The following is a 23,690-nucleotide window of genomic DNA, read 5'->3' as shown; positions in this document are numbered from 1 at the left end:
GAGGCAAATGTGCCTGCCTTGCAGTATGTTATGAGAGCCAGCTAGCATGGCACTGGGCACTAGAAGGTGCTTGGTGCATACTAACTGACTCATTAGGCAAAGCCCTGCACACAGAAGCTGAGTAAAATTTAACAGAATTGAATATGACAAAGCAGGGTTTAAATTCTTGTCGGGGGTGGCGCTGGGGGAAGAGCTAATTATGGACTCCTGAAATTTCATGGTGAGGACACTATTTCCTCTAACCTGGACTTGAATGATAGTTTACAATCCTGTTTTTATTCCTGAATTCGTTCATGAGATCGTTCATGATCTCAAGCTTATCATGTCTCCTGAGCCCAGAAAGATCAGTGATCTGATTTGGGATGTGGTGACTGTGTTCACTGGCATGACTGGACCCACTCATACATTTAAGCACAAGCTTGTCCCTGCGTGGAGAAGCTCTCTGCAGCTCCTTGCAGCCACGAGGCAAGTGGTGACTCCCAGGATTGATCTAATGATCCCCGTGGGTGTCCCTTGGCTTCTTTAGGAATTTTCTTTAAAAGTAGCCATAGTGAGGGACAGTGGTAGGGCTTACTGAGACCAAAAGTGTCAAAGTAAGAAAGAAGTGGTCATGAAGAGGACTATATACAAAACATAAATCGCATAGAGATGGGTTCCCCCATTTCTGTATAGTGAGCACATCTGCCAAAACTCAAGATGTGTATTATCCACTCAACAACTGGCAGATTGCCTTGAAGCAGAGCAGAAGATGCTGACTGATGGAGAGGTCAACTCTGCCTTGATTCTGCCGTTTTCTCTTTGTGGTGGAGCTATGTTACAATGAAGAAATGGGTCCTGTGACATTTTCATCAACCTTCGTTGGTTACTTATCAATATACATTTCCTTAGTTTACATTCCCTTTTATTTTATTTTATTTTTTTAATGGAGGTATTGGTGATTGAATCCAGGATCTCATACATACTAAGTATGTGCTCTACCACTGAGCTATACCCTCCCCCTATACTTCCTTTTAAAGGTTCCTGGGAGAAACCTTCATAAAATGGGCATTTGCTGAATCTATTGCCATGTCAGCTTAGTAGAACAAAAGTGAAGGTCCCTTTCATTGCTGGTACTAGGGGAGACGACAAATAAGCCCTCCTGCCTGCCATTGATTAGTTAATTGGTTTAGTTTGTTGGTTTACACAATACCTTGCTTCCAAAGTAATTTGAGACAACACTCACCATAAGACAATGTTGTCACCTTCTGGACACTGTAGTTGTATGTTAAGGGCATAGTTAGACTTCTGACATATTCAGTAATATACAAGCTTTTATCAGATGTTTAGAGACCCTCGTTAGGTGCAGGGTGACAAAAAGAAATGAAACAGTTGCTGATCTAAAAAAGCTTTGCTGTCTAGTGGTAGAAACAGGCACAATTAAGTCCAATAAAAGGGAGACAGCAGTGATTGCCCTTGTAGAACTTTAATGTGGGTCTTGCAGTCATGGGGTTTTGTTGTTGTTTTTTGTTTGTTTGTTTGTTTACCCAAACGTCTCAGGACTCATCGTTTGATGGAGAATTTTTTTTAAATTTGATTTAAGTTACTTTAAAAATATTAACAATTAAAATTCCATTCAGCTCTGTATCTAAGAACTCTCCCTCACTCTGCATTCCCTTAGAATGCAGTGATGTACGATCAGTTCTGCCCTGGGGAACGCAGGGCATTTCTTTACTCTGGCTATGGGGGCTGAGAGGATGGTGTCATGCACTCTCTGCGAGGTTTGCAGAGAGCTCCCAGAGGAGCTGATGTCCGAGTTGAATCTCAAACAACAAATATAGGTCCTCTCAAGAGTTTGGGCTCTGTGTGCTGTGCTGCATTCAGTCCATGTGGCAGTCAGCTACAAAGCTTGCTGATTCATCTTGCTCTGCACCTACTCCCCTAGCAGACATTTTTTAATCACTGCTACTGTGGCTTCCAGCAAGGACCCCATGACCACTGCTTCCATTTGTTTTGTACATAATGATTCATGGACCTGCCTGCCTTCCCTTCCTGTGGGGTCAGCAGTGCTTGCAAGAACCTAGAGGATGCATGGTTTTGAGCAAAGGATAAGGAACACCTGCCCTGAACACCAGCATATGTAATCCATTCCCATCTGAGAAAACAATTGGCCTTAGGCAACATATTTCTAATCGTCTAAGTCACTCTGCGGGTGTGCTCATGCACGCATGCGCATGTACATAAGCTGTGCATAAACAGCACGTTTCCATTCTGTATAAAATGTAATGGATGAGCAGCACATGACAGTAGGCTCAGCCCCTGAAGATTTACCGGGAAAGAAGACAGCTGCATGGCAAAGCTGCTGCTTATAATTAGGGAAGGAATTGCCCAGGTCCTGTGCCATTCAGCAGCTTCAGCCGTTTAAGTGACAGCCGGTTTGTTTAGTTCTGTAACCCCCCTTCTTTGTGGGCCAAGAGTTAATTTCTTGCTGAGAACACTGCTTTGGATTGTCATCATCTCTGGTATCATTGTAAGATGGGATATGACATGATGACTGAAAAGTCCCAATTGAAAACCATGATGAATGAGCAAAAAACAGGAGTTGCTTTTAATGTCTCTCTTTAACTTTCCAAGTGAGGAAAAACTATTTTTGAAACCCCGTGGACTTTCGGTTTTTCACGGGGCCATATTGCCAGTTTTGCAGTTGAGGAGAAAAGGATAATGCTTTCTTTGACTCGTGCGAGCTGCTAGAAGTATCGCAGCACTCCTGATGTCCCACAGCTCTCCACAGGACGGACGGGGAGGGAGATTAATAGGCTTCCCATTGTTACCGTGCATTTTTGCCAGGATATTTCATTAGTGTCAACACTGAACCCGTTGTCATCTTGTTTAGCCACTTGACCCTGGTGATTTTCAATTCTGTGTGTCCTTACGGCGTAGAGCAGCGGCATGCACGAGACAGGCTCTAATTATTGGAAGCAGAATCATTGCTGACCCAGTACGGGATTAACTGCTCCTTTGCAGTCTTTATCCTAGGACATTAGCCCTGTCTGGTTATCTTGCTTCAGTTGAGGGATTCGGGACAATAGCAGTGCTGATGGTAACGGTCGGCAATTTCCCTGTTTGTTTTGCAGGTCACGGCCAGGGGGTTTGGGCCGCTGTTGCAGTTCGCCTACACGGCCAAGCTGTTACTCAGCAGAGAAAACATCCGTGAGGTCATCCGCTGTGCCGAGTTCCTGCGCATGCACAATCTGGAGGACTCCTGCTTCAGCTTCCTGCAGACCCAGCTCCTGAACAGCGAGGATGGCCTGTTTGTGTGTCGGAAGGACGCGGCTTGCCAGCGCCCGCACGAGGCCCATGAGAACAGCGCAGGAGAGGAGGAGGAGGAAGAAGAGGAGACGATGGATTCGGAGACGGGCAAGATGGCTTGCCCCAGGGACCAGCTGCTGCCAGACCCCATTAGCTTTGAGGCCACTGCCATCCCAGTAGCAGAGAAGGAAGAAGTTTTGCTGCCCGAGTCCGACGTGCCCACGGACACCAAGGAGAGCTCGGCGAAGGACGCGTTAACGCAGTACCCCAGATACAAGAAATACCAGCTTGCATGTACCAAGAATGTCTATAACGCATCATCACACAGTACCTCAGGTTTTGCAAGCACATTCAGTGAAGATAACTCTGGCAACAGCCTCAAGCCGGGGCTTGCCATGGGGCAGATTAAAAGCGAGCCGCCCAGCGAAGAGAACGAAGAAGAGAGCATCACGCTCTGCCTGTCCGGAGATGAGCCTGACATCAAAGACAGAGCGGGGGATGTGGAAATGGACCGGAAACGGCCCAGCCCCGCCCCCGCGCCCGCCCCCGCCCCCCCTGCCGGGGCCGCCTGCCTGGAGCGATCCAGGAGCGCGTCCTCCCCCTCCTGCTTAAGGTCTCTATTCAGCATAACAAAAAGTGTGGAGCTGTCCGGCCTTCCCGGTACATCACAGCAGCACTTTGCCAGGAGTTCCGCGTGCCCTTTTGACAAGGGGATCACTCAGGGTGACCTTAAAACTGACTACGCCCCTTTCACGGGGAATTACGGACAGCCCCACGTGAGCCAGAAGGACGCGTCCAGCTTCACCATGGGGTCGCCCCACAAAGGGCCTGGGTTGGAGGCTCTCTGTAAACAGGAAGGAGAGCTGGACCGGAGAAGTGTGATCTTCTCCTCCAGCGCTTGTGACCAAGTGAGCACCTCGGTGCACTCGTATTCTGGGGTAAGCAGTCTGGACAAAGACCTCTCTGAGCCGGTGCCAAAGGGCCTGTGGGTGGGGGCTGGCCAGTCCCTCCCCAGCTCACAGGCCTACTCTCACGGTGGGCTGATGGCTGACCACTTGCCAGGAAGGATGCGGCCCAATACTAGCTGCCCGGTGCCAATCAAAGTCTGCCCTCGCTCGCCCCCGTTGGAGACTAGGACCAGGACTTCCAGCTCGTGCTCCTCCTATTCCTACGCAGAGGACGGGAGCGGGGGCTCGCCCTGCAGCCTCCCTCTCTGCGAGTTCTCCTCCTCGCCCTGTTCCCAGGGAGCCAGATTCCTTGCCACAGAACACCAGGAGCCAGGCCTGATGGGAGATGGAATGTACAACCAAGTCCGACCCCAGATTAAATGTGAGCAATCTTACGGAACCAACTCCAGCGACGAATCCGGATCGTTCTCGGAAGCAGACAGTGAGTCGTGTCCTGTGCAGGACAGGGGCCAGGAGGTAGGGAACGCGCATAAATTCAAGCATGTGATCCACCCTCAGTCCTTTATCTGGACTCTCCCCGCCCCCCACCCCCCACCACCACTGCAAGATTGTTTTTGTTTGTCAAGATTAAAGGTTACAGTAAAGGGACCGCCTACCCTATCCAGAGAGGCAGGACGCTTCAAGGTGATCCCAAATTAACTACTCTTATCCTAGAGGGCACTTGAAATTTGACCTAGATTTTAATACTGAACTAGCAGAGGTAAAGCGGCTTCTCTGAAAAACTCAGGAGGAAATGAAAATAAAAAGTCTAATGCTGGAAAGCACATGCTGGTACTTCGAATCCCACCATACCCATCCCTTTCTCCTCCCCTCCTCTGCTTTGAAAGGATGCTATACTCATCACCCTCATCCTTGCCCCTCACCTCTTCAGTGTGAAGGAAAATACAGAATCGCTTTCAAAACTGACTGAAACTAGATAGATCCACACTAAATATGTACTTTCCCAGCACCTTTGAGTTTTCCTTGTCAGCAGGGGACCCTGGGGCTGTCCCTTGTCCATTGTGATGCAGGTGATGGACAGCTCACCATCCATCCTGGTCCCAGTGTCACTGAAGAAGCACCCTTGTCAGTCACACATAGCTGTATAACGTGTTGTTTCCTGGGCTCCCCACAAGCAGTGGGAATCAGTTTGAGGAACAGTGGGGTTGAGGAACGGTTTCTGTCCACTCTGAAAGGAAAGTGCTTTCTAGGTAAAAATTCCCAGAGGCTCCACCCGTGTCTTCCCTATGCTGGGAGAGGGAGCGGGAGCAACGCCAGCCGCCTCGTGAGCAAGACTCACATGGCCAAGGAGAGAAAAGAATAGATGCCCCATATGTCCCCCCTTCCCCTGCAACAAGAGAGGCCCCAGAAAGATCTGAGGGAGCCTGTGCCGTGATCTGGCACTGTCTTGCTGATGACAAGGAACCAACGTGAGACTGCCACCTGTGTCTCAGACCTGCCTCGGGAGCAGGAGAGAGCGAGCCTGGTGAGAAGTCCCTCTCAAGAGCGGCTTCTCTGAAAAACTCGGAGATGAAGCGTGGTCCTCATTAGACCAGCGTGCTCCATCCGCATCTGTGCTCCCTGGGTATTAGCCTCTAGTCAAACGGGGACGTTAACCCAACCAGACAGCAGAAATGCCACACGGGGTGAGGTGGCTTTTCACACAGCCACGTGCGGTTTATTCAGCCTCTGAGATTGGCGAGAAGCACATGAAGGTTTGGATTGGGCGTGTTTTGAAAATAGATTCCAGAGCTCCCTGCGCCAGCTGCAGAAATGCCCTGTGGTCACTTCCCCATTTTCTAGCTGCTAGCCTGGTCTCCACTCTTCCATTCCTGCCTGGCGAAAAAATGAAAAAAAGAAACACATTGAAAGGATTTAATTTAGCTAAAAGCCATTAAAAAGGAAATTTGAATGGAAACTATTGCTATTTGAACACACCATGTCCCTGCAGGCTTGGGACAGAGGGTAGGGCTCAGGGCCCCAAGCCAGAGTCACATCTGTGTCGTCACATCTGTGTCCCTGAGCTGAGAGGACTGAGGTTTTATGAAAACAGTAAAAGGTTGTGCTCTCTCTTTCCTTGCTCATTTCTTTGCCTCTGATCACAACTTTTAGGAGGTTTTCTTTTTTACCCCCGAAATTATTCATAAATATCCCCCGTGCAGAAGCATAGCCACAGGGTCCATCAGCACAGTGAGTGATTTACCTCTCCAAGGATCTGTGTCTCGAGAAAAGGGTGAATGCCTTCGAGTCTTTTTTTTTATTCCATCTCTCCCTTAAGAGGAGTCCCACCATTAGCTAAAAGGGGATGTGTGTTTATGATACTTGCCCATGTCCACAGAACTGTCAGTTTCAGATAAATCTCCTTTTGTCTCTCTAACGACCCCAAAGAGAACTTAAGGTCACTTCCTGGAAGTGAATGCCACCAACAAGAGCCCATGTATCTTTCCTGGGCTCAGGACTGATCACTTGTCTACCTTATAACTTTTTAGTGTTAAATGAATCAATTAAAAGGAGGAATCATTCAGCCTACAAAATACCACTTTTAAAAAATATTTTTATTTTTACTTTTAAAAGATAGTTCTGTTCTTTGCATTTGTAAACAGTCTCAAAAGAAGAGACATTTTCCAAATTTCTTTGCCATTTCAAGAATCACATTTAGCGCTTCTTGGTAGTACATTTTGGATAGGATTGTTATAATTAAGCTAAGCTATTTGAACTTTCAGTTTTCCTAAATTAGAGGAGATTAGGTTTTTCAAGAACTGTCTCAGGAACTTAGCATGACTGTTCCTCTTTGAGTTAATAATTTGCTTTGGGGAGTTTCTTTGACCCCAATGGAAATGTGGTCCCCAGTAAGAACACTGAAGGCAGACCCTTTACAAAGGGATTCATAACTGATCCAGAAGCCAATGTCTCTTGGGCTGATTCTGCCCCGATCTGCTCTTATATAAGGTCCAGGTGACTTCTCTTCCAAGTGAACCCCAAAGAGACACCAGAGCTAGAAACCAAAAAAAGATTTTCCACCTCCAGCCACCCATCTGTCCAGTACTTCAGTCGACAGTCCAGGCTTCTTCCAACCTCTCTTCCTCCACCTCTGTAAAGAGCCAAAATATTAGATCAAAAGAAAAGTGTTAACTTACTTTATATTCTATCAGATGTTCTGATTACACCCTCTTAACTCTCCCATCTCATCAACATTGACTTCTCATCCTGACTATTCCCTAGCTTTGAAGAAAACTGAAGTAAGCACAATATTGTCCCTTATCAACAATCAGCTTTTTAAGTTCCTTTTTTTCATCTACTCAAACACAGCATACCCAGCCCCTAACACACCAAACTTAGCTCCATGCCTTCAATAATGTACAAACACATTCACATCTCTAGGGGTTTGGGTTTTATTTTGATAGCATGTACTATGTAATTACAAAGCAACTTGCTTTATGCACATAGCTGTCTACCATGTACACGCCTCTAGTTCAGTCGCATAGGGTTTACACTTGCTTCTTTAATATCTGTGGTTCCCATAAATCACAATTTACTCAGCTATCACCTGTTAATAGACTTTCCAGTTTCCAGTTTTTTCCCTCTTATAGACATTGATGCAGTAAGCATTCTTAAGAACATATTTAGTGCTGTGTTACTTAAAGAGTTAACTTGGGGATTTTTTTTTCTTACTTCCAATGATGAAAAAATGGACAGGCCATATTTAGTGAAAAAAGTAACATAAACAGTCTGTTATAACAAGGTCCTAGTTTAGTTTGTAAAGAAACATATTATAAATAATAAAGAGTATAGAGGAATAAGATAAAAATGAGAGGCAAAATTAGAGAGAGAGGAGCTAGGGAAAGTCTTATTTCTATGTATTTCTGTAATGTTTGAATTCTATATATGTTTATCTCACACAGGTTCTTTTTTTTAATTGAGATATAATTCACATACCGTAAAATTCACCCTGTTAAAGTGAACAAGTCAGTGGTTTTTAATGATTCATGAAGTTACATGACCATCACCAGTGTCTAATTCCAGAAATTTTTATCACCCCATGAAAGAAGCACCATATCCATCAGCAGTCGCTTTTCATTGCCCTCTCCTCTTAACCCCACGAAATCGCTAATCCACCTTCTGTCACTGTAGATTTGCCTATTCTGGACATTTCATTTCAGCGGATTCTTACCATATGTGGCCTTTTGTGTCTGGCTCCTTTCACTGAGCATAATGTTTTCAGGGTGCCTCTTTGTCATCAATGTACCCACTGGGTACATGACCACGTATTGCTTCTTCAGTCCTTTTTATTGCTGAATAATATTCCACTGTGGAGATAAACCAATTTTGTTGCTCCATTCATCAGTTGAGGGACACTTGGGTTATTTCCGCTTTGGGGCAATTATTTATAATGCTGCCTAGAGCGTTTGTGTACAAGTTTTTTATAGACATGTTTTCAGTTGTCTTCATTATATACCAGGGAGTGAAATTGCTAGATCATATGATAACCCTTTGTTTAACCTTTTGAGGAACTATGAGACTGTTTTCCAAGATACACTAAACCGTTTTACATTCCCACTGGCAATTTCTCTCCTTCCTCATCAGTGTTTGTTGTTGTCCATCTTTTTTTATTATAGGCACTCTAGTGGGTGTGAAGTGGTATCTCATTGTAGTTTACAGATTCTTTTTTTTTTTAACTTTTTTCCTTCCAATTTTATTGAGATATAATTGACATACAACACTGTATATGGGGTTTTTTTGGGGGGAGGGAGTAGGTAATTTTATTTCTTTGTTTGTTTGTTTAAATGGCGGTACTGGGGATTGAACCCAGGACCTTCTGCTTGCTAGTCACATGCTCTACCACTGAGCTGTATCCTCTACCCCATAAAGGTTTGTTTCTAAAATTTGAAAATTATAGAAAAGTCACAAGTATTTTCCAAGTAGTAAGCCTCTTAGTGAGATAGTTTTGTATCACAAGCATTTCTAATTAATTTTAGGTTTTAGTAAAGAAGCACTAGAAAGACAGTTGATTTGCATAATCAAAAGTATTGATTAGTTGGACTTGTTTTATTAACATGTTTCATGTCAAGAGGGATACAAGTGTGTAAGGGCAGTGTGTGTCCATGTGTGTTTGTGTATGTGTAGAGCAGGGAGAAATGAGGTCCAGAGCAAACACTGAAATGTGATAGAGGATCATGTCTGACTTTAACTCTTCCACCCAAATACGGACTTCCAGACATATGTTGCATGTAAAATTTTTACAGTCGTTTCTGTGGTTTGTTGAATCAGGCATCTTTTTAAAAGTATCTGTAATTGCTCTGCTTAATAGAAAGAAAACCTTGCTGGGCAGCATAGAAGTCAGCCATATGTCTAATTAAAACAGTGTTTTCATGTTGTCTAGAAAGACTTTTAGCATCTGGAACTCCAAAGCTACTGTATGACTGAAAGAAGAAAAGAGGTGACAAAGAAGGATAGGGCTGATAAGCAGAAATAATAATAATACTTCATATTTATAAAGCAATCAAACTTTTCAAAGCACCTTCTCCCATCTATTATCCAATTTCATTCTTCATAACAACTCTAAAAGCTGAGTATTATCTCTTTCTGACTCGCAGATCCTCGAAGAACTCCAGGGCAGAGAATGAAATACTTGCCTGAAAACCACACAGCTAATTAAGTGCAGTATTACTTTAGTACCAACTAAATTCCAGGTGTCCTGTTTGCTCCAGAAACTGGACCATGAGGACAGAGGTTAGAAGTTGTGTAGGAAGCATGTCATAGCCTGGCAGGAGAGATTTAGTCATTGGCTTTGGCTCAGCACAGAGCTGGCTGTCCCCATTCCAACAGCACTGTACTCAGCCCAATGGGCATCTTGCTTTGTCCCCAGACAGCGCACAGGGATACGCTTGTAAGAGCATAAGGGTTAAAGGTTTTGGAGAGGTGACTGCACTCTCAGGTCCTCAGGGTACTGCTAGCAGGATCCAACTTCTGTGGCTTCTACCCAACATCTAGTAGTGAATCTAAGAAAGGAAATAAGAAAGAAAATCAACAAACCCTCTTCCGTTGGGGATTTCTAGAGGAAATAGATGCTTCTTTTCACCTTTGTCTGCAACATTTGCATCTCTATCCTACTCCTCAGATAGTCCCCATTCCACATACCAAAGACACCAGGCGAGTGAGGTGTGTGTTGAGAGGCAAGTTGAGGTAAGGGAGCCTTAGTACCTTCTGATTACAACCCTGTAAAAAGTATGCAGAGGAAACAGAGACCACAGGGAAGTCTGCCGGAGCAAGAGAGTCATTGTTCAGGAGTGGGGATTTTTTTTCTCCTCTTTTGTCTCATAATTGAATTTTCTGCTCTAAGTTTTATTTCTCATATAATTTTTAAATGGTATTTTGGTTTAACTGGGAGAGAGGGGATGTGGTTTGGTGGCAGAACCAGGGTGGCTGTAGGCAGGATAGAGAAAGGGAGCAGCTGATTTCTGTCTGGTGAGAAGGCAGCACCTGCACCCGGGGTCCAGCCAGCAGCATCCTCTGGTCAGGCCCCCGAGGAGGAATGTTGGGGTTTCATTCATTGTTTAGATGTCACAGTGTCCTCCCACCTTTCATCAGCCCCTGGGGCCTGAGATTCCTCAGCACTGCAGGGACCACTTATTTCACTGGGGGCTCCAGAGCTAGAAACCCCAGAAGGTATAATGCCCTTCTCTGGTCACTACTGAACAGGCCAGTGTGGGTACCTGGGAGAAACATCCTCTGCCCTGTTCCTCCTGTTGTGCTCTGGAGGGAGGAGAGTGCACCCTACTGGTGAGGGGTGACAGTGACAAGAGCAGATGAGACAAGCCCTGGTTGCCCCTGATTCTTGAGTGAGTCTCCATGGAGAACCCAAGCTGGAGCAGTACCTGTGTGGCAGCCCCGTGTCTAGAGACATTGGGCCCCCGACCCCATGAGCCCTTCTCCTTCTCCGCAGCCTGGCCAGCCTGACATGCCTCTACGCTTAGCCTCACTCGCGTGTGGCCAGCAGACGGGAGCTGTAGGCCGGCAGTTCACAGGTGGTGGTGGTGGTGGTTTGCAGGACCCTCCGGCTTGTCACGTCACTACAGGGAACAGAAACCAAGCCACCGCTGAGGAGTAAAGTCCCGAAGGAATCAGTGCGTGGAGGGACAGTAAATATGCTATGAAGCCCTACTGGGCCCATTTGGGTTGTAAGAATTTGCCAGAAGAAAGACAGGAGGGCATCAGCCTTCTCGATGTCCAAGGCCAAATCATGTTAGCTTTTGAGCACCTTTGGGCAATGGGTGGGTGCCTGCCAGCCAGAGAATGGCATGTTCTTCCAGCACCATTGTGGGTCTGGCTGCTGTTTATCTCCAGGGAGGATGCCCATCGGCTTGAAACTTACTACCCTGAAATCGACAAAGAACTGCTGAGCTTACCACCATGCCTTTCCAAGAACATGTCAGGGGCTGGCTTCCCTTTGGTAGTTGGGGAAGCCCTCTCTTGCCAGAGGGGTAGCAGCACCTTTTAAAAGACACAAGAGTAGCTAGGGCTCGGGGGTTTTTTTGTGTGGAAGAAAGTCTAGAGCTGACAATTCTCCTTTGACCTCTTTGTAAAGCGGCTTGAGTTGCATCAGCTCTGCTGAAATGTTATATGGCCTTTTGCTTCAAGGACTTTGAAACTAGCATTGTTGATTTTTCCTCTTTCCTGTCAACCTCTGTCCTGTTTCCGGAGTGTTTTATATTTGCTGTCTAGAGGATTTTAAATACAGTAGCTGTTGAAGGCTTTTTCACTTTCCCTGTGGCCTAAGCTATAGGTGGATATTCTTTCTGAAAAGAGGTAAACACAATTTAGAGCAGAAGCAGAATTGCTTTGTTGTCAGCAGAGGGGAGAGATGCCATGAGGCCCAAAGTGCTGTAACCCCTGCTGTGCAAACAAGGCATCTGCCTGGTGTGGAAACATCCGTGTTCACAACAGACAGACCTCTGTGTTGTTTAGGCACCGTCCAGGATCTGAGTGTCTGTTTGTTATCCAAAGGGTATAAAAGGGAAATCAAACATTCTTTCATATCATTATAAGCCCTGTGCAAACACAGCTCATGGACAAAGCCTTTTCCCGGGCCCATAACAAGGAGCTGTTTGTCCTGACTGCCCGTCTTTAGCAGTCAGGGCTGAGCTGAGTGCGGTGTCATGTGTGGTGTTGCAGTGTTGCTCTCTTGGGCCAGAATTTGACAGGTGTCATGGGACAGAGTTCACCCTATGGAAGCACCCGTTGGGAGCCTTCAGCAGATGCCATGTCTAGCAGGCTCAGAGCTGCGAAGTAGCCCAGCTAAGCCATTGCATCCAGCCACAGAGACGCCAGTGATCATTGAGTCTGATTGCCTTTGTGCATGGGGATTAACTCGTCACAAACGCCAGGATCCAGACTCAGGTCTGCCTGCATCTCATGCAACCAAAGCAAAAGTCTGAGCTCAGGATAAAATACTCACACTCCCCTGACCAACACAAACTTAACACCTCAGTTTCGGAATGTTAACAAGGACCTAGTTTCTTCACCCCAAAATATTTTGATCAGTGACACACAGACCTACCTGTCTGTTTTTCTGGTTACTCAAGTTCACTCGAGTCCACTGGTTGATTCTTCGAGAGTGGTACTATAGCTACTGAGCCCTGGAAATGAGGCTAGTCTGAATCATGATGCACCCCAAGTGTAAAATACGCCTTGGATTTTGAAAATGTAGTACCCCCCAAAGATGAAATATCTCACCAATTTTTATATTAATTACATGTGGGAAAATATTTTAGCTCCAGTGGGTTCAATTAAACATATTATTAAAATCAATTTCACCTGTTTCTTTTCACATCTTTTAACTTGACTACTGGAAAATGGAAACACACCCACACACACACAGCTCACGTTGTTTGCACTGGACAGCGCCGAGCTGAAGGAAGTTTAAGTTTATAGTGCCATCTGCTGGTCTGCCTAAAGCAGTGTGAGCATGAGTTCAGCCTTCTGAGCTGGGAAACACTGAGAAATGTCTTGGCCAAGCAATGCACAACCTTTCTCTTCTAGAAGTTTCTGAGCCGGACTAGAGCTGACCCCTGACGTCTCTGCCTCATCAGCAGGAGTCTGTGATAGGGCAGTGGCAGACTGCTGGAAGGGGAAGGCCCGGGTTCTCCACCTCGTGGGTGCCAAGGAGGCCCAAGAGAGCAGCTCTTAGGCTTCCTTAGGAAATATTTCAGACTGCCACAGGGTTGTAAACAAGCATTTAACACAATAGGAGGAGGACACAGATCAGATCTGTCCCTTAAGAGACTAGTGTCCTCTCTGGATAATGCTTACCTGCCTTGAGTTGTCAAGAGTCTGAAAGAGGACTCTTGCTGATAATAGTATCTGCATCAGTTATCTGTTGCTGTGTAAAAAATCATCCCAAAACTCTGTGGCTTCAAACAGTGATAATCATTTAACACTTCTTGCCATTTCTGTGGGTCAGGAATTCAGGAGTGGCCCATCTGAACACTTCTGGCTCAGAATATCCCATGAGGTTGAAGTCAGATGTTGGCTGGGGCAACCTCTGAAGGTGTGCCTGGGCCCAGAGAATCCACTTCCAGGGTGGCTCATTCATGTGACCGGCCAGGATATGTTGGTTGTTGGCTGGAGGCCTCAGTTCTTCTACACGTGGGCCTCTCCACAGGGCTGCTTGAGTGTCCTTGAGGCCTGGCAGCTGGTGTCCTCCAGAGAGGACAATCTTAGAGGCCTAAGAGAAAGCTGCACGGCTTTTATAATATAGCCTCAGAAGTTGCATGTCATTACTGCTGCTGTGTTGTGTTGGTCCAGAGACAGAAACAAGCATTCCACCTCTTGACAGAGGAAGGTCAACGTCATTCCGTAAAAGAAAATGTGAAATGGGTTGGCCACTGAATTTTCCAAAAATACAAAGTGCCTAATGCATTTATAGCACTGTGCAGCTGAAAAGCATGTCTCATTTTATAGATGAAGAAACTGAGGCCCAGAGAAGTAAAGTAACCAACCAGCCTGTGGTCCCTCGTCTGGGAGGAAGGACTAAAGCTCGCTTCTATCCCCTAGATCACGCTGGTGTAGCCTCTCCACGTTATCTCCCACATACCCCCTATGCTGTTGTAACTACGAATCACACTGTTTCATCTTTCCTGCAAGGTCTCTTTTCATTCATGTGTTTTAGATGATTCCTCAGATGATGTCCATCTATAAATTGTCATTTTATTAAGTTGAGCTCAATGGAAGTAGGTCTCAACTAATTATAGAGTCCCTCTTACAAAAGTCCTGTAGCAATGAAAATGTACACGTTTTTCAATATTTCCCATGCTGTTTGCTTCAGAGATCTCAGGAATCATAACCACGTCATGATGTGTGTATATGTTCACATTCTGTTTGATTATCTGAATATTACATCTTACTTATGTTTGAAAACTAGAGAGAATAATCACTGCTTGCTTCAGTAGTTTTCACAGTACCTGGTCATCTTAAAAAGGAGGTCATACCATTTCTTTTTGATGTTCCTCCTTTCAGCATTAAAACTAAAATCTAGCTGCCATCATCATGTTCTGTTCTTCTTGGTTTCAGGTCAAACTTCCCTTTCCTGTAGATCAAATCACAGATCTTCCAAGGAACGATTTCCAGATGATGATTAAGATGCACAAGCTAACCTCAGAGCAGTTAGAGTTCATTCATGACGTCCGCCGGCGCAGCAAGAACCGCATCGCGGCCCAGCGCTGCCGTAAGAGGAAGCTGGACTGTATTCAGAACTTAGAATGTGAAATCCGCAAACTGGTGAGTCGGCCCACCCTTCGCTGATGCAGAATTATGGTAGTGAAGGCCAGGGAAGCAGAGAGACGGGACACCATTCAGGGAAGTTTGCGTTGATTTTTAAACAAATTTCTCATCAAAAATAATAGTTTTGTATCTGTAAAGTGTGTATGTCTGTGCGGGTGTGTGATTGGGTATCAATATTTTATATCTTTCAGCCATTCATGTAGAAGTGGTTCTTTTTTATTTTCCATTCAACATGTGCTAAGAGCTAACATTTATTGCACACATATGTGGGCCAGGTATTATTCTGATCTCTTTCTGTAGATGATCACATGTAATCCTCAGATCAAGCCTGTGATTTAAGTGCTATGTTATCTCCATTTACAGAGGAGGAAACTAGAGAGCAGAGAGGTTAGGTAACGCCCTGCTGTGCGACAGAGCTTAAATGCAAACCTAGTTGTCTGATAACAATCTTGTGTTAACTGCACTGCGTTTTCCCGCCTCCCACAGAGGAGTGTAGGTTAGAGGTAGGACCCAGCCTACCACCAGGGGTCACTCAGCCACGTGATCTCCTGAAGCGCTGTGCACCCCAGGTCCTGAATTTTGCAATTCTTTCTCAAAGTGGCTGTCACCTCTTCCCTGTGCCTGAGAGTATTTTGTCTCAGGGAACAATCTCACATCTTCCAAGACTTCCCCTCACTCAGAGCTCTGCAATTCCTTCTCTTTGATAACCTAAAGCCACAGGAAGTAAATCCAGCTGGCTTCTGGTCCCTGACTATACCCTTGAAGGCAATCAATGAACATAACCTCATTCAGCTCAACCTTTCTACCAGCCAAATACTGAAACTCATCCCAGGTGCTGTGTCTGTGTCAGGCTGAAGAAGAGGGAGGCCACATACTGTGGTCATGATCTAAGTTTGGGTCCTCAAACTATATATGGCAGTCCTTTGCTTCATGGTAAGCCAGTGTCCCGATGAGAACGTATGAGCAAGATAAGACATTTGAGAAGCCTGAGTAAATGCTACCTGTGATCGAGATAGTCCTGGACCTTGGGGCTTTTTTTTTTTTTAATTTAATCAGCACCCATCAAACAGGGAAAATTTGCCTATGTTCAGTGACTGGCATCGCCTGCAAAATAAAGGCCAAGCTCCTTAGCAAGTACACACTGTGCTCTCCATGATTCAATCTACCCTCCAGCATCACCTTCCTTTCCTTTCCTGGAACTTGACCCCTAATAAAACCAAATTGGGTGCACTTCCCCCATGCTCTATCTTCTGCTGTTTCTCCTCTAGCTTGGACAGTCCTTGGCTGTTCTCTTCTCTGACTGCATCCTTTGTTCCTTAGGAGTCAGGTTACGGTCACCCCTCCAGGAAGCCCTTTTCCTGAGTCCCTGGTGAAGCTGAGCACCTGTCCTCAGAGCTCCAATCTGACCTCTGGCTTTGTCCTTATTACATTAGTCTTGCATTATCTGTTTGTGTGTCTGTCTCCTCAGCCCCTGGCCCTAGACTATAGCTTCCTCACGACAAGGACCATCTCAGTGATCTCTGATTCTCCAGTGCAGCTTCACTGAAACCTCTCAGGACATATCTATTACCCCAAAATTTATTGAAAATTGTGACTGGGTCATGAAATTACAAATTCCTTCTTTTTCAAAATTTTTCTTTAATTTTGTTTTAACAACAACCACAATTAAAAAAAAAAATTTAATGGAGGTACTGGCACTTGAACCCAGGACCTCATGTGTGCTAAGCATGCAGCTCTACCACTGAGCTATATCCGTCCCCCAACAATTTTTAATATAAGCCAACTAGGAAACAAGATACTGCTGCTGGTGAACGTGGGTCTTCTGAAAGACCCCTGGGCTTAGGGACCCAGGCAAGGCTGAGCCAGCTGAGTATAAGTCATCACGGCCTTAAGCACATGTCTATGTAATTCCAGCCCTGCACTCTTTTTTTAGATCCGAGAATAATTCTAATTGCCCACATTTGAGAGATGCCTGATTTTTTTGTAATTAGCGTTCTTCTCTGTAATGCTTGTAATGCTGAACATAGTAAAGTCTAAGCCACACACCAGGCAGCTATCTAAAAGCACTTTGCTAATACTGTTCAGTTGAAAAGCCAAGAAGGCATCGCCTGGTTCTCCCTCTACTTTTTTGGAAACGCCTTAAATACTATACTGTGTTCCCTGCTGAATGAGAGTGTCACATGTTCATCAATGTACATCTGTGACTTGGAGCATCTTGCTCTTAACCAGGACCTTGATATACGCTGCCTTTCCTGCAGAGGGCCAAGACGCTGTCATATGCAGCATTTCCTTTTCTTCCCCCTAGAAAGTGGCCCAGAACAGTTTGCAGAGCAGCAGGCATGGAGGAGTCGGTGGCTTGGCCAAGATGATGGGGCAGAATTGAGACTGAGATCCCTTTTGGGGCTGGTGTTGCCTCTCATTTGGCAGACTTCCAGGTCCAGGGAAGGAAGTCCAGGTTCCATAGCCACGAGTTTAAGATTTCTTTTCCCCAGGAGCCCTCCCGATGTGTTTTATCCCAGACCCACCCTGCTCTGCGGTGCCCTGTCCATTCGCGGGCAGACAAGGGCAGGCTGGTCCAGGCTGGTCCCGCCCCGTGGGTCCCGCGCCCCGCCCACTCACTCCCATTGCCACCCTGTCTCCCAGTCCCTGCTCCAATCTTGCAAACTTGCCCACTGTATTTCTCTCAAGTTTCACTGGTACATCTGTTTATTTTTCATTTTTAAAACATGTTTTCTCGATAAATTTATAAATATTTTAGCAGGTGCCCTTTCTCCGTGCAAATCAGTCTCCCACACACATGCCCGCAGTGCCAGCCAGACTGCATTGGTGTTACCGCACGTGCAGCTCCCGTGTAGGAGACCACCTTTGTCCCACGTTTGCTTCTCTCTCCCTCCCCGCTCTTCATTTCTTCTCCCATCTCTCCTTGCAAAGTCTGAGTACTGACTTCACACCGCTTCAGATGTCCCGTTTCTCCATCAGTTTCTCTGCATGTGCTTCTGGACACCTCCTTACCTTCTCTCCTCACAAAGATAGTTACGTAAAACCTACTTTATTTTTTATTTTAATGTTTTCATTTATTATTTAACTATTTTTCCATTTTGGCAGGGTGAGATAATTAGGTTTGTTTATTTTTGGAGAAGATGCTAGGGATTCAACCCAGGACCTCATGCATGCTAAGCGTGGGCTCTACCGTTTGAGCTATACCCTCCCCCAACAAAACCTACTTTAGTCTCCCTTGCCTTGGCTAAATTCGTCTCTCACGTTGGGCGATCAATTTTAGTAACACAAGAATTTATGTGGGGTTTTGTTTAAGAACATCTCAAAACCTTCAGTTCGTACACAGGGCTCAGTCTCCCCACCTCTGTCTACCCTTCCCGTGTCCTTGGGACTCACTGTACCGTCCCCCACTGCCCTAAGAGGATCCGTTTAGTTCAGGTCATCCGCTACAAAGGCCAGGGAGCCTGCTGATGTTGGACTCAACCATGTGAAACTGCCAATGGTTGATTTTTTATTTTTTATAATTTTTTAAGACTCTCTTTTTCAGAGAAGTTTAGATTCACAACAAAACTGAATGGAAAATAAAGAGTTCCCACAGACCCCTGTACACTCACAGCCTCCTCCAGAGTGGTGCATTTGTTGCACAATTGATGAATCTATACTGACACGTCACAATCACCCAAAGTCTGTAATTCATCTGAGGGCTCACTCTTGGTGTTGTATGTTCCATGGATTTGGACAAATATATAATGACATGTACCCACCGTGACAGTGTCATAGAGTAGTTTCATTGCCCTGAAAACCTTCTATACTTCACCTGTTCATCCCTCCCTCCGCCACCTCCACCCCTACCAACCACTGATCTTTTTACTATAGTAAAAAATGTAAAGCTAAAAAAAAGTCTGTAGGTTTGCCTTTTTACAGAATGCCATATAGTTGGAGTTGGTCAGTTATTTTTGACCTTCAGAAATGGCAGCCTAATACATGTGGGGGAGGTTTTCAGCTACAAGGTTTGGAACTGAGAGTGTTCCTGCTGATTCTCTGCAAACCCCAAATTCCAGGAAACTGGACCCTTGAGTCGTTGCAGTCTTCTCATTGGTGATGCTCTTGCTGGTCACATGGCCAGGCCTCAGAGAAGGATAAAGAGCTGCCATGGGGAAGGGGTCAAGATTGGTGGCACATCTGGATGGGCTGCTCATACAGGAGACTTGGCAGAAATGTGTGTCCAAGCTCCCTGTATATATATTTAAGTTTCTAGATCCTGACCTAGTCATTCATGAGTTACACTATAATGTAGGATGCAAAAACCAAAGTTGAAAACCCCCCAAAAGCAGGGTCTTGGTTCAATCAGGTTTGATCAGGCCTTCTCTTTTTTCTCCGTTGTCCAGGTGTGTGAGAAAGAGAAGCTGTTGTCAGAGAGGAATCAGCTGAAAGCATGCATGGGGGAACTGTTGGACAACTTCTCCTGCCTTTCCCAGGAAGTCTGCCGAGACATCCAGAGCCCCGAGCAGATCCAGGCCCTGCATCGGTACTGCCCTGTCCTCAGACCCGTGGGTCTCCCCACAGCCTCCAGCGTTAACCCCACGCCCTTGGGCGTTGAGCAGAACCTTGCCGCCCCCCAGAGTGCGGTGGGGGAGAGCATCCCCTGCTGCTTGGAGCAGGGCGCAGCGCCCCCCGGTCCCCCTTGGGCACCCAGCAACACCTCAGAGAACTGTACTTCTGCGAGGAGGCTGGAAGGCGCTGACCCAGGAACCTTCTCAGAGAGAGGACCGCCTCTGGAACCCAGGAGCCAAACAGTGACCGTGGACTTCTGCCAGGAAATGACTGATAAGTGTACAACGGATGAGCAGCCCAGGAAAGATTACACCTAGTGACGGCCTGCCTCCCAGTTCTCACACCTCGCCCACCCAGGTGTCCTTCCGTCAGCCTGCGGTGCTGTTCATCTGTTGTCTGGAAGAACCAAGAAGGAATTTGGTGCACACTACAGCAGTCTTAGCAGCAATACTGTTTCTAAGTATTCTCTCCTCCCTTCAAGCAGGAGCGATATATAGTTACCTTCACAATGGTGCTACCCCTTGCTCAGGCGAGGAAAGACGACAGTGCTGAATACTGTCTGTCTGTGGGTTCATTTCAATCTTAACAGGGATAGACTATAACACCTCTAGGACCCAACCACGGATTTTTTTTCTCAGTGGCCCATGTCACAAACCCTATCTCAGGAATTTCTTCTGAATGTTCAATTTTTTTCATTGAAGACAGCTTCTATACACATCAAAGTTTTATAGCTAGACTGTATATATTATATATAATATATATATAAAATATATATCTCTCTCCATATGCAAAAGTCCTGCATGCCTCAATTTTCTCATCCTAAAACTGGAAACTTTGTTTCTCATTTATAAACAGGTTCCAACATTCCTCTTCTTTTGTCTCTGATGCTAGAACTAGTTTGGTAACTGTTAACGTGGTCGTTTTACTTGCTTCACAGTTCAATTTCAATTTGTGCTTATTTATGGACAGAACTCAATGTTGGAAGCTTTCTTTGAGGTTTTATTTCAGACCTTTTTTTGTTTGTTTGTTTAGTTGGTTGGTTGGTTTGATTTGGGCACCATCAGATGGTGTCAGCTGAGTATCGCGGGTTTGGTTTTTTTCTTGCAGATACTGTACAGTCCAGGTCAACTTTGCCACTTGCACTGAGTTTTGGGTCAAACCTATTTTCTTAAATGAAGTTGTCACTTCAGTATAACTCAAGTATACTGTATATTCTTTGCTTTTAGTTAAGAAGTAAAACAGTTTAGCTAAGTAAAAAGCACTCAGGTGATAATGATGTAGGAAAAAACAATCTTGCCAAATAATGAATTCATCCTAGGATGTAGACAACAATCTGCTTGAATATTTTTATATTTCACCTCCTTCCCACCTTTCCCTAAGCCAAGTTTAAATGAAGATAGATGGTTCACAGATGATGCTGGATGTTCAGATTCCTACATGGGGAAAGAGTTTGGACGTCTCCCTCAAAAGTACAAGACAGCAGGAATCCATGATTTTAGACCAGAATTCAGCAGGCATTGGCTCCTAGATATCAAGTTAGAACTGTTTTCTCACCTAGGGAGTTAAGTCCCTTTCATTTCAACCCTTCACCAGGCCTCTGCTTGCTCTTGAAGGTACAGGACAGTAGGAACTTCTCCTTTGAAGGACTTGGCTGCCTGGCCACCCAGCTTCCCTGCCCAGGACCTGCCTCCCAGGACTCACCTGAGGGGGTGTGAATCACAGCCCTGGAGGTCCTGCCTTTAAGTGGCTGTCCTGGGTTCATGCAGCTTGCCCAGAGTAAGAGAGAGCAGGACAGATGTTAACCTCAGGTCTGTCCCTGACCCAGGCAAAAGCATTTCTTTCTCCTTTCCTTCTCCAAATGCTTTGAGTTGAATTCTGAGGTTTTTTGACTGGTCTCTGGTCCAAAGGCAGATTTCATTCTGAAGCTTTGGACAGTGATAAGGCCAGGACTCCTCCCTGCCCCCTCCCACCTCCACCACACACATATCCTCCCCCCTCACTTGATGTTAATCTCCTTCTCTTGCTGCAAAACCGGTTGGCTTGCAACCCACAGAGAGCAGCTTCCCTTGGCTCAGGGGGCATATTGGCCCCTGGCCACGTTTACAGGAAGATGTGCCGGGTCCCCGCAGCCTGTGCAGAGGAGGGGTCAGCTCCCTCCCTCCAGTGGGCCCTCCAGCCCGGCTGTGGGAAGAGTCTCAAACAGTTTGATGTGGGGATAGGGTGGTGGGCAGTGGGGACTAGGTGGTTGATTTTGTTTCTTTATTTGTGCCATTGTTTGGACGATATTAAAGCTGCATGTAAAAGGGGAAATTAGTATATGATGTAGGCGAAAAGTGAAATCATAGTAACATATGGTTTAGTATTATTAACTTTTTTCTGTACAAATATTAGTGCTAAATGTTTAAATATGTATGAATGCCAGAAATTTGTTGGTTCATGCGGTAGGATAAAAAAAAAAGGCTTTTCTTTAAAAATAGTTCCACTTTTAAAACCTGCCTCTGGGTTTTTGTTTTTTCTCATGTGTGTATGTACGTGTGTGTGCTTGTCTGAGACAGATTTTGGTAGAGATTTGTGTCGGAGCTACCATTCTTCTTGTGGCTGTTGGAATTTCTTGGCCTCGTAGAACAGTTCTGTGCTTCACCGGGAGGTTTGCCTTTGGGGAAAGCTGGTGAAAGCTCGAATTTAAACTTGATGTGAATCACGTGATACATCACAGGCGTGTGTTCTGGTGGAGGAGTCAGCCAACAGTATTTTGTTGTTGTTGTTGTTGTTGTTGTTGTTTTAACTCTCTTTTTGCCTTTTTTTAAGTGACCTCCTCTTATTTAAAAAAAAAAAAGAATGTTTTCTGCTCATATCACAACCAGATCCAAACCAGCTTTTGGCGTGATTTACCCAGGTACCAACTCATGTGCAACTGGTAGTCTTGACCACATTCCGACCTGTCCCCCTTTCTGCTGTCCTGAGCAGCAGGCCTCCCAGTGGGGAGGGGGCTCTATTTCTCTCCATCCTAACTCAGCCCACTTCCTCCTTCTGCCAACCCCTGCCTCGCACGTCTTCCTCTTTCCCAGCCAAACCCCTGCCACCCCTGCCATGGGAACTGGTTAAAAACCCTGCTGGAGAAACTCTTTCGATTTCTCAGAGATTTTAACAAGTTGTTGTGATTTTGTTCACTACCCACCATGAACAGCAAGTGGCTTTGTGCAATCGTTTATGTGGCGTCTCTTTGTCTCTTACTGCTCTGAACCATGTACTTGGCAAAACTGTTTCTGAGTTGATTCAAAGGGAGGACTAGCTGAGGACCAGAGTCCGAGTTGCCTCAAGTGGAGTTTTAAAAGCTCCTTTCCCCGGGATCCCTTAGTGCAACCCGTGTCTTTGGATGAAGACAGAGGGAGAAGGACGTTAACAGCAAGGAATAGTGTTTGCACAGCATGGTGACACTTAGTTGTCTCTTTAAGTGTCCATCCTTACAAAAATAAAGAACCCTCCAGCTATGGAATGTTCAGGTGGCTCCCTGCAACAAGTGGGTTGGGTCTCCAAAGGGCTGGAGCAGGCGTGGGCTGTTGGGATGGGGACAGTGGAGGCGGCCCTGTGGTTGGTTAACATCCACCCGAAAGTAGTCCTCCCCTTGGATCTGCCTCTCTTATACTTGTGTCTCCAGACAACCTCACTTCATTCAGGTGGGTCAGGCTTGGGCAGGTGTGTGCTTTGCTGTATATGTCTGTTTCTCTGCGTTATCTGGGGGTGCCTTGAATAAAAGAACTTCATTACGTACTGATTCTGGAACAAAACCATTGCAAAAACAAGCAAAAAAAAAAAAAAGGAAAAAGAAAAAAAGCTGGCAAAGTGACTAGGCCACCTGCTCCTTCTCTTCTGGGTCTCATAACAATGACTCAGGCATCAGAGGTGATGCTGCAGGGGAAATGTTATTTTGTATAGTGTGCAAGTAATTTATTAACTGTCTTTCTAAAGGTATGCTGCTTTTAAGATGCACTATGATTTTGGATTTAATCCTTGTGTTGCTTTCCCAAGGAAGTAAAAAAAAAAAAAAAAAAAAAGGCTGTTGATCAGTATGCCGCCTGCCACTTCTCCTTGAAAAGGAGGGCAGAGACCAGAGACAGGACCTGCATG

The 23,690-nt window shown here is 45.6% G+C and overlaps 1 protein-coding gene across 2 annotated transcripts in view; it reads left to right on the top strand.

Annotated features, from left to right (window-relative positions):
• The window catches only part of BACH2 (BTB domain and CNC homolog 2), a 321,830-nt gene extending 298,213 nt beyond the window's left edge, over nt 1-23,617 (top strand). For both annotated transcript variants that reach the window (XM_072965629.1, XM_072965628.1), the window contains 3 exons: nt 3,111-4,709; nt 14,802-15,008; nt 19,397-23,617. In XM_072965629.1, coding sequence (XP_072821730.1) covers nt 3,111-4,709; nt 14,802-15,008; nt 19,397-19,879 — 2,289 coding nt within the window. In that variant the 3' untranslated portion in view covers nt 19,880-23,617. The remainder of the gene's footprint in view (nt 1-3,110; nt 4,710-14,801; nt 15,009-19,396) is intronic.
• Nucleotides 23,618-23,690: the final 73 nt, after the last annotated feature.

The sequence above is a fragment of the Vicugna pacos genome, chromosome 8 (assembly GCF_048564905.1).
Source record: "Vicugna pacos chromosome 8, VicPac4, whole genome shotgun sequence".
Classification (NCBI taxonomy): domain Eukaryota; kingdom Metazoa; phylum Chordata; class Mammalia; order Artiodactyla; family Camelidae; genus Vicugna; species Vicugna pacos.
This window is presented reverse-complemented; position numbering and strand designations above follow the sequence as displayed.